The sequence below is a fragment of the Semicossyphus pulcher genome, unplaced genomic scaffold, assembly GCF_022749685.1.
Source record: "Semicossyphus pulcher isolate SPU_LCO1_2020_fin unplaced genomic scaffold, fSemPul1.0.p SCAF_11, whole genome shotgun sequence".
Taxonomy (NCBI): domain Eukaryota; kingdom Metazoa; phylum Chordata; class Actinopteri; order Labriformes; family Labridae; genus Semicossyphus; species Semicossyphus pulcher.
This window is the reverse complement of record NW_027211615.1, coordinates 8069049-8080266: the sequence shown is the minus strand read 5'-3', so window position 1 is coordinate 8080266 and position 11218 is coordinate 8069049. Positions and strand designations below refer to the sequence as shown.

Here is an 11218-nt window from a genome sequence, read left to right as displayed (position 1 = left end):
CCATGTATCTGCAGTCTGGCTGCAATGGAGGTTTCCGCTCTCCCCTCCCCTCTCTTTCTCCCTCTCCCCTCTCCCCCCCCCCTCACACTCTTTGGCATGATATGATTGTTCTCTTCTCACCTCCACTAAGCGCAGATGTAGGAAGTCAGAGGAGCGCTGCATGGAGAGGAGGGGGAGGAGGGAGCGAGGGGAGGAATAAACATAAACAAAAGCAGAGGGAATGAGGGAAATCGTGCCTGCTGAATATATATTTCTCTTTCGTGTTCGTGCTGCAGCGATGCTCTTCTTCCACTTTGACTGGTCCCCTCCACTAACATGCTGTCATTTCCTTTAAGGTGCCTGATGACAAGATGAACAACATAGGCACCATCAGGTAAGCTTCCCCCTCTCTCTCTTCCTCTCTCTCTGTGCACACATCCTTCAGCGCTCCATCCTCACGCCCCCGCGTTCTCCCTGTCTTCTTCCTTTAAGCTCCTCTCCTCCCACTCTTCCTCTCGCACAGTCTCTCTCTCCCTCCGTCTTGCTGCTGCTGCTGGAGCAGCGTGCTGGTGTTGGAGGTGGTGGCGGCGGCGGCGGCGGCAGTGACGGTGTGCATGTGGTGGGGGTTTCTCTGAGCTTTAAGGGAAAAGCTGGGTAAGCCAATCCTGATAGCATATAGAGAGAGGGGTTTTCTCTCCGCTCTCCCCCGGCGAGGCTCCGGCAGCAGGATTTTTATCTCTCGGTCTCCAGGATGAAGCTCTGCGTGAGCGGAAGGTACTGCTGTTTCACCGTTTGCATCTTTTTGATTTGGATTACAAAGCTGTGAATGTGTGTGAGTGTGTATTGCTGTGCTCATCTGTATGTGATGTGGCTGCACTCACAGTCAGTTTGTGCTCTCTGTGTACTGATGCAGTGCTGTTAGGACTGATGTGCTTTCTCTGATAGTTTCTCAAAGATAAAAGGGTGTTTTTCTTTGCAGATGATTGTACGCTGTACGCAGGGAATCTCTTGGCTTGAAATTTCACTGCAGCAAACGTTGAGCTACTGTAAAAGCTGTTAGGGATCAATCAAGACGGGTTTTAAATTTGCTTTGAATGTGTTAAGGTTGTAAAAATGACTCCTATACATCTGCTTCTGCAGGATTTCAGACAATCACCTGTCGGAATGCGCCTATAAAACTGATTAATTACTCTTTGGATGGCGCTGCTTTATCAATATGGACAACTAGAAGCTCTCACTATTGATCTCTATATATTTGAATGAGCCTGACAGTCTCGAATGTTCATTAAAAGCTTGGTGACAACATTACTGACGCTTTCCCAAGCCTGCAAAAACAAATCTTAATGAGCTCATTACACAAATTACAAGCGCTCACCTACTTTTCTGATTAAAGCTGCATTACACGGGATTTCAAGCAGGAAAGCAAACATGACAAGCCGCTGGAAAAGATCTTTCCCCCTTCCTCTCGCTCCCCCTCTGTCCCCTTTTTACCTCACTGTCATACAGTAGGCGCGTTTTAATTGATACTATTACTAATGAGCCATTATTAATCCGGCACGGACGGAAATAGATCGCAAGCTTTCCCTATTGTGTTCGATTACCGATGGTGTTATTACAATTTCAGGCAGATTAGAGTTTAAAAGCCGTTTAGGCAGCCGATGAGGGGTAATTAATCAGACGGGGTGTTTCTCCAATATCAGACATCAATTTTCCTCACCTCCCTGTCACGGCTTTAATTGAATTATAGCAGCTTTGTTGAGATAAGAAGGGGGTAGTCCTACGTCTTTTTCCTCCTCGCTCTTTGCTGAATAGGAAACAAGGTCACCTGTGGCCTCTGATGGAGCTGTGATGAGGTTAAACAGGAAGCAGGATCTACCTGAGGGTCTGACCCTGCCTCTACGTCCTGCCCGCCCCCACCTCCATATCCATCTCCAAGATGCCTTCCAGTCCGAACTGATGAAATGTCCTGAAATCTCTTCCCCCTCTCTTGCTCTCTCTGTTTCTCTTTCGCAATTTCTGTCCCTCGCTTGGCCGGGTTCCTGCGTCCGGGGGCCCTGTGGCGGAGATAGAGATCTAAATTTTACATGAAGACACGTTGGAGCAGGGAAGCTCCAGAGCAACACAGACCTCTTTGTTAGAATAACACTTTTTAAAGTTTTTAAAGTCGTGTCAGAGCATTAAAACACATGTCAAACTTCTTCTTTTGACTATAATTTGAAGGGGTTTCTGTTAAAAAAATGAGATTGACACCACTTGCAAAAAGCTGAAAGCTGCTTTTCAAGGATGACTGACAGCCCCCGAAATTGAATGCTGATTTCTGAAAGAATCATTATGAAGTGGCGTCCTTGGAAGGCAAGGAAATAAAAGTTTGGCATAGTAAGTGGATGTAAATTAAGGAATAATCTTTTTTTAGTCTTCTCCTTTTTAACTTTTTTCATCATACAGAAGAAAAGACAAATAAAAGTGTTAATTAAACATTTAAGCATCATGTAAGATGGATCAGAGTGTCAAATGGTGCCAGAAAATTGTTACTAAATTCTATCTACACCGCTCATCCTGTTTAGGGTCGCGGGGGGGCTGGAGCCTATCCCAGCTGTCATTGGGTGAGAGGCGGGGTTACACCTGGACTAATCACCAGTGAATCACAGGGCTGACACAAAAGCCCTTTTTACATTGCTGTTCCACCTCAGCGCTGTAACGAAGCTCTGCCGTCATACCGCCTTTGTCATCTTACATTAGCCACGATAGTGTAAAGCCCAGTGTGTGTTTTTACATAGCGTTCCAGCGTTGCGGAAGCGTGCTTCACATACACACACACGCCGCTGTTCCGCCCTCCCAGCTCTGCTGTTTACACTGACGCCGTTTTACCTCTGTTACGCCTCTGTTAGTATCTCCGATGCCGCCTGAACGTATTCGCCCCACCATTCTGACGTAACGTTACGGAGGTGTAATAATCCCGCCTTGAACTATAAAGAATCTATAGAGACAGGCAATCTTTCACGCTCACTCTCACATCTACGGGCAATTTAGAGTCACGAATGAACCTGACGAGCATGTCTTTGGACTGTGAGAGGAAGCTGGAGTACCCGGAGGGAACCCACACATGCACGGGGAGAACATGCAAATTCCACACAGAAAGGCCCCCTCAGTCTGGACCGGGGCTCAAACTAGGAACCTTCTAGCTGTGAGGTGACAGTGCTAACCACTGTACTTGACAAAACAACCTCACCTCAATGACAATTTAGTACCTGATCTGGAGTTTTGATTGTATTGAATCACCTTCAGCAGCCATTACTCCAATCAACTACAGAAATGTAGCTCGGTTGAGATCTGTTGGCAAAGACCACAGCAAATAATTTGCGTTGCCCTGCATGGAAGCATCTGCATCTGTAATCCTTCTGCACCAATTTATTCACACTCTAACTTTAAATAAGTGGTTTGTCTTTATTAACAATAGGGGGAAAAAACTGAAGCATAATTCCCAAACTTCAATCAGTACCATTCTAGTGTCTCTTCATACATTAAGAAGCTACAGCCAGGACAGTTTAGCTTAGCTTAGCATCAAGAAAGAAACAAGAAAGGAAACTGCTGGCCTGATTTTGTCTGAAAGTAATTAACCCAGCTACCAGAATGCCTCTGTTCTGTTCAACCTGCACAGTAACCAATGTGTAAAAACAACAAGTTGAGGGGCGGCCTTGAATTTTGCCAGCAACACGTGGAGACTTCAGGATGTCACTGCTAAATGATTCTTCAAACCACCACCAGTGACACTGTGACGTGTTGATTTTACCCATTTTAAACAGATCTAACAAACTAGATATGTCTTAATCAGTGAGCCGAAGAAGGGTTGGCAGTTTTATTGCCTTTGGATGGAGCACAGGCTAGGTGTTTCTCACCGTTTACAGTCTTTATGCTAAGCTAGGCTAACTGCTCAGGGTAGCTGCATATTTAATTCACAGATATATATGCTCTGAGCAAGAAAGAAAATGTTCCCAATATGTTGAACTTTAAATTAAAATTCAGTTCACCATTTGATTAAGTCTTTTATTTACCTCTTCAGGTGGTTACTCATGCTAACCATGTAGCTAAATACATTTTGTTAAGAAACTAATATCAGAGTATATTTAATACTTTAGCCATTTTACCATCCTGAAAGAATTAGGTGTCCATTAAACCACTTTTATAGCCTAAGTGGTGATACAGAAGAGCGTTAGCAGACATTTATGTGAGCGAAAGTGTTGTGGGAGAGAGGCTGGTCTCAAGAGGCTGGAGGTTGGTTTTGATCTGTGAAAGTGGACAGAGTTGATCTAACAGACTAATGCTCTCCTCTATAATCTGTGGTCTGAGCAGTCAGCCTCTCTTTTTCTCTCCTGTGAATCACTGACAGCTCCTTTGGGGGTCATTAAGTGTTTCTTATCATCTCAACCCCATTATTCCTCCTCCCCTTTGCCCTCTGCAGCCCCAGCGGTCAGATCAGACAGGTCAGGTTCATTCCATTTGACCATTAATCAGTCGACCATGTAAAAGGCTGAGTGGCTTCACTGCGTGTAAAAGCTGCCTTAACTCGATTTTTGGGCAATTTGACTTGAATGAAAATTTCCATATTAATCTACAATATATGCCAAGTCAGCTCCTTCTTGCAGCAAGAGCACAAAATGAATGAAATTTAATAAAAACTTTTGCCGCCACTTAGACTACAAGTGACACATAAAATCATGCTACATGCTAAAGTATTGTTTAGCTAAACTACTGTTTTAGCATTTAGCCTAAAGGCTTAAAATAACACTACCACAAGTAATAAGAGAAGAGTAATAAGTTAGAAAAATGTGACTGTATAATGCTAATTGTGAAAAAGAATATTCAGCTAAGACTGCTAACATTAGTTAACGTTAGCCACCATGGGCAAATAAGGCAAGTTGGCAGCAAAACCCCTGAGTCTGTTGCGTTTACGTACCTTTGAATTTAACTGTTCATTAAGAGGAACATTATTTATACTTGCAAAAGCTACATAATCTCACTTAAAAGTGTCAAACAGAGTATAAGGATGCCCTTCAAAAGTTCTGCTTGTATCACACTCTCACACGCACACACAGAAATACAGGAACACAGAAAAGTACTCTGCAGGCTCGCAGAGGTGACAACAAGTGACCAAGGAAATCATGCTAAATGCTAAACTATTGTTGAGCTAAACTAGTGTTTTAGCATTTTAGCTTAAATGCTAAACTAATGTATCACTACCTCAATTAATAAGACTAATAAGTTAGCAAAATGACTGCTGTGTGATGTGAATAGGAATATTCAGTGACGTTTGCTAACATTAGCCACAATGGGCTAATAGTCAAACCAAACCACATAAGGCTGTAAGTTTGCTGTAAAACCTCTGAGTATGCTACGTCTTACCTTTGAATTCAACAGGAACCTTATTTATTCTTTAAAAAGTCACTTAATCTAACAGCATATAAAGATGTCCTTCAAAAGTTTTGAAGTATCTGATAAAAGTAGCAGGGATGTAAGACACTGTAGGCCCCAGTTTGTCTACCTTATAGGGAGATATGAGTTGAAGGATAGTTCAACATTTTGTAAAATTTTGATGTCTTTCAGAGAGTTAGATGAAAAGATCAACTCTCTTTCATATCTGTCCATAGGATATAAAGCTATACTCCCAATAGACGCCTGGCTAAGCATACATTTTTGGAACATGGTAAAACAGCTAGCTTGTCCGTCTAAATATAACAAATCAGCACACCTAGCTGACTTTTTAGAATATTATGCCTTGTTAGGTTGTCTCAAGTGAAAGTTTTATGAAAAGAACTGCTTACTAAAAGGACTGACATTTAAAGAAACAGCTGCACCTTCTTGCTAAGAGTTAGATTACAAGATAGATACTACTGTCATGTCTGTAAGCTAAATATGAAGCTAGCATACATTTACAAAGCATACACATAGCCATGTGTGTGTGTTTTTTTTACACCTAGGTTATTATAGGTTATAGGTTAAATCAAAAAGATGTATGTGCCAGTTAAAGGTGCTGGTTGAGGGGATTTTAATAACTGCAGAGAGAAAAAAGCTAGCTGCCTCCTATCTTTTTGCTTGGCTAAGCTAACAAGTTGCTAGCCTCATATTTACACAAACAAATGAGAGTGGTAACAGCCTTTTTTTTTTCTAACTCTGAAGATAAATATTGTTCTCAACCTTCAATTTAGCCGACCATAAACCACTTAATGGAAAATTACTGTGACCTTTTACTAATTACAAGTATCAAAGCAGAGGGAGTATTTGAGGAAACTAAACACACATAAACTAAAGTTTTCTCTCTCATTTCTGATGCTTGTTTGTCTGTGATGATCCCAAACTTGAGGTCACGGCTTGAGTGTCTTTTTTTATATACCACTACATTAATGGCACTATGCTGGAGAGCTGTTAGAGCAATATTGCTTCTATATTTCTCTCAGTATAGTCTCTCTTTTTTGTGTGTAAAAGCTCCATTCATGCATCCCTGAGTTAAAGCTTTTTAGGTGTCCTCTTGAGAGCTATGGATGGACCAGTAAGTACATCGCAGCCGCCTGCTATGTGTATAAGAGCGTGAGGCAAATGGAAACACACACAGAGAGAGAGACAGAGAGGGAGAGAGGGAGAAACACAGGAACACAGAAAAGTACTCTGCAGGCTCGCAGGTTTGCAGAGGTGGTTCCTTTTGTTGTGTCTAATCACTACCTGTCCATTCGCGCTCCACTCACAAACAATATGCTGTGATGGTGGGAGTGTGCCCTCTCTGTGTGCGCGCTTACATGTTTTTTTTTTCTCTGCGTGTATCTATTTGTGTTTTTGTCTGTTCTATTTTTAATGAGCTGAAACCTTTTGAAAGCTGCTCGTGCTTCTCTGTCCCTTCTCTTTTTTGGTTGCGGCTGACAAGATGCCCGAACACTGGCTTTATTGGTGTAAAACAACAACATGTTATTTATTTAGAAGGTTGTTGTTTGATCGAAAAGTCAGATAAAAAAATTGGTGAAACACTAAAGCAGTTTGGAATCTCAGATTTTGAACACACACTAATCATCAGGAAGCGTCAGTCTTAGAGTTTCAAACTGAGTGAGAGGTTCCAGCTGAATATTTCGTTTTTCAGATTCTGGGTCGGAACAAGACAAGATCTCTGTGGCTTTGCGAGGACAGCTCTCAGAAGGATTCACTGGCTCCGAAACATGATTTTCTTGTCAAAAGGGTGATGTTTTTTTTCGTAGGACAGAATGTGCTCATGTTAGTGTGTTGCGTGTATGTGTGTGTGTGCTGTTATAGACTGGGGTTTTTTGTGTTGCCTTGACTGTAATCCAATTTACGGTCTAGATTTCAAACATGCATAATTTATCAAAAATACTTTTGGAAGAAAAGTTGTCATACTAACACCTTTTCAAATTATTTTATATCTATGTTAATATTGTGGGCATACATAACACCAACACTGTCTTTCTTACTGCATGCCCAGCTAGAGATGTTTTGTTCTAAGAACGTTCTGAGAATGTAATTTTTTGAGCAGGAAGTTTTTATTTGGTTCCCAGACTGTTCCTTTTAATAACAGGAGAACGTTCTCTGAAAAAAATTTCAGAAAGCTGCATTGAAAATGTTTAAATCACATTTCAGGAACGTTTTATAAATCACGTTCTGATGCTTCAGGCCGTACTAACATCCTGAAAAGATCCTCAGAATGTTGCAGTGAGCATGTTCTACCTTTTGTTTTTGTGTAACATCGATTTATAAATGTTTTATAAAAGGCGTTCTGACATCCCAGGCCTAAATAACATCCTGAAAATATCTTCACAATGTTGCAGTTAAAACGTTTTGTCTTAGTTTAAGTTTTAATGTTACAAGAACTTTATTTGAAATGATAAACATCCGTAAAACGTTCTTTGAATATTAAATTAAAATGTTTTCTTTCAAACATAATTAGAACTTGTAGCTAATGTTAGCCAATGTTATGGGAACGTTCCCGGCTAGCTGGGTATGTTATTTCCGCAAAAAATATTTGTAGTGCTTGATATTTTTTGGCTTTAGTCTTTCAGAGTTATTATGAACTAATTTGAAAATGCCATTGGCATAAAAACGCTTTGTAGAAAGTTCAGTGATATATTTTTCAAGTATTTAGAGGAACGGTGGTCAGGGTCTTCTGGCTTTAGCAAACATCGCTCTTGACCCCACAGGGACCTTTCAAAGATCTCTTATAACTGAACATTTGTTAAAAACCAAAAACAAATAGCATTTGGCCATGTCCAGATATACATGAGCCCTGCTAGTGAAAACAGTGTCCTCATTCTTCACTAAAAGAAGCAGAGATGTCCCGAGAAAAAGTTGACTCAAAACATACATCCAGTACGGTGCAGCTTAGGCCTTTAAAGCCCCCCTCCAGTCAAGATCCAGTGTTTAACCTTGTTAACATCTCCATGTGGTGTTCTTCATGTGCTACAAGACATATCAGGGACAACATCAGCAGTCATCTCCATGGCTGGGCCTGTCTGCTTTAAAACTGCAGTGTACCAAGGACAGGCTGAACAACAAGTTTTCAGATTGGCAGGTTTGAGACGTCACAAACCTAAGGAGCCAATCCCGTTAATGGACGGGGTGACACTGTGCATATCATTATGTGTAACCTATGGCAACCACTTCGGCGATGTGTGAGCCAGCTATAACCGCCATCATAATTTTTTCAAACTCACTACTGACTACTGACGTTAACGTTACTACTACTAATAACTACATTTCAAGCTAGCTAAGTTTCAACAAGTAGCCGCTAAACGATGGCAGAGACGTGTTTTGTTTTCACAACGGAGGGGGCGGTTGGAAATGTGCATAGTGGGCGGGGACTATGGAGATTAGGGAATTTTTAATTAGGGAGAAGGAGGAGATGAAGTTTGTACTATTATGAACCACTCTGCTGTGTTTTGTCATCTGAGAAACCATAAAAAACTGTTTGGTATTGTCTGAAATATATTTTTTACCGAGTGTTAGCTTAGAAGCTTGATATCACTCTTAAGCTTATTCTAGCAGCTGGTTAGTTTAGTTTGGCATTATGACTGGAAACATTGAAAAAGCTAGACCTAAGATTTGCCTACTAGTAACTCTAAACCTCACTAATTCACACTTTATATCTTGTTTGTTAAATGTTAAAGAACTTTCTGGGCCCTGCTAAGAAAAAGTTTGGCACATGTCCCTCTTTTTGAACATCATGAATACAATTTTTATTTGGCTAAACTTGCGGTGTCTCCGTTTCCATTATTTAGGCTAAGCTAGGTTAAACAGCTACTACCTGTAGCTTCAAATTGACTGTACAGACATTAGTAAGTGATGTCAGTGTTTGAATTAGGACTCAATCTGCTTTTCTGGGTCGTTCTCAGCAGATCAGAACTGTGTATACTTGAGTGTTTTTATTCGGAGCTCAGCTAGCCTCCCTCACCTCTTCCCCTCATCCTAAAAAAATCCTCTGGGGGATGCTTGTCGTGATCACACACTCCCCCTGTGTCGAGTGCCATCAGCGGCACATGAAATCCGTTCAGCGGGTCATTATCCCCTGCTGCTGCTGCTAATGATGTTGGTCGTTGGTGTGTAACTGCTTAGGTGTCTGCTCCAGAGTTAATCAATCCAGGACAGAGACATAAACCCACACAAACAGAACAGTACCCTTATTTGAGAGTAGTTTTTTCTGTCTCTGTGGAGTCTGAGTCATACTGTACGTGTCATCACGCTGAGTGACTGCTGCAGGTTAGCTGACTTGTTAATCCGAAGGCATACGGGGCCAAAAGAGCGTCTTCTTCGCCTCCTTTTTCTGCGTCTGCTGCTGGATGAGTCAGACGCTCGGGTTCCCTTCGCTTTAAAGCCGAGGTCTGGGTGTGTGATAAGGGCTTTTCCTGAGAGCTAATCTATCTGCAAGGTAGATGTAGCAGGAAACAGACGGACAGAGGAAGAGAGCAGAGGAAGGAGAAATTATGGTTTTTAGCCAACATTTCACACCCACTCTTTTTGCTTTTCCTCCTTAATTTGGTGACTGCTTCTTCTTCTTTCCTGTTTTTTTGGCTAATTTGCAACTACTCTAAGTCTTTCCTCTCCTCCAAAACACTTCCTGCTTTTCACTCCTTCCAAATCCCCAACTTTAATATCCTCCTCCTCCCCTTCCTCCTTCTTTTCAATGCTCCGAGTTCCTCTCAAATGTCAGCGTGGCACGAGTGGGTGGTAGGCAGCGCCATCTGAACGAGCCTTGGCTGTGGTTTTTTTTTTTTTTGCTGCAGTGTGAGGATCGGCTAAAGGGAGAAGAAGCAAAAGGGAGCGCGAGTGAATGAAGGAGCGGGGGAGTGAGAGTGGGATGTGTGTTGGCGGATTGACAGAGGACACCTGATGTGGCCTGAGATGTGTCCTTTCTGACTTTTATTGTCTTGTTTTTGTTAGAGGGAGATTGTGGGGCAGAGCTGAAGCTGCAGCAGCACACAAACACGCAAAAGCATGCAGGTACACACTCACACACAAGTGCATGAAGGCAAAGATACACACAGGCAAGTGTTCATAATCACGTATGAACTCAAAAAATCTACCTGCTCACAAAAAGACGTGCTCACACCCACCAAATCTCACACACACATGCACACACACTTGCAGAGCCGGTGTGCGATGACTCAGAGGGGAGCAGCTGGAATGAAGGCTCCAGTGGCGGTGTTGAGCTGTCACCATCTGGAGGAGTACACGTCTGCCTGCCTCCTCATCCAGAAGCGTAAATCACCTCCCAACAACTTAGAGAATCAACATGTTTCTCAATGTCACCTGTTTTTTTTTTTTGTCTCAATCAGCATGCACAGGAAAAACACCCCAAATATGATGCTTACCTCGTCTGTACCCTCGCTCATCCGCAGTCACATCCTCTCAGCGTGTCTCTGTTTTCCTGCGCGGGTGGACGGTCCAGCGCTCGGATCAGAGCGGCTTTGATCAGGCTTTGACGGCCCGTCTCATCTAATAACCCGCGCTATTTGTCTGAGGGTTGACAGCCGCACCTGTGCTGCGGACGCCAGGAGAGGCGCACGGGATTGAGGGAACGGCAGAAATGTTTGGAAAAGAGGCGTCAGTGTATTGGCCTTGTCAGAATCTTTTCCATTCAGACCGAGCGGATGTGTCAGTTCACGTCTTTTGTGTTTGGACACGTCGGAGATGAAGATGTTTGAGAAAGCGTTACAGGGATGTTTGTTTTACTGAAAAGTGTGAGATTAGC

General features: G+C 42.4%; 1 protein-coding gene across 3 annotated transcripts in view; it reads left to right on the top strand.

Annotated features, from left to right (window-relative positions):
* Positions 1–343: 343 nt before the first annotated feature.
* LOC138585438 (brain-enriched guanylate kinase-associated protein) overlaps positions 344–11218 on the top strand; it is a 30197-nt gene continuing 19322 nt past the window's right edge. For 2 of the 3 annotated variants that reach the window (XM_069657764.1, XM_069657762.1), the window contains exon 1: positions 625–753. In XM_069657764.1, the coding sequence (XP_069513865.1) occupies positions 731–753 (23 nt within the window). In that variant the 5' untranslated portion in view covers positions 625–730. Of the gene's footprint in view, positions 374–624; positions 754–11218 lie in introns of those variants that run through there. The other variant, XM_069657763.1, reaches the window with a different exon arrangement.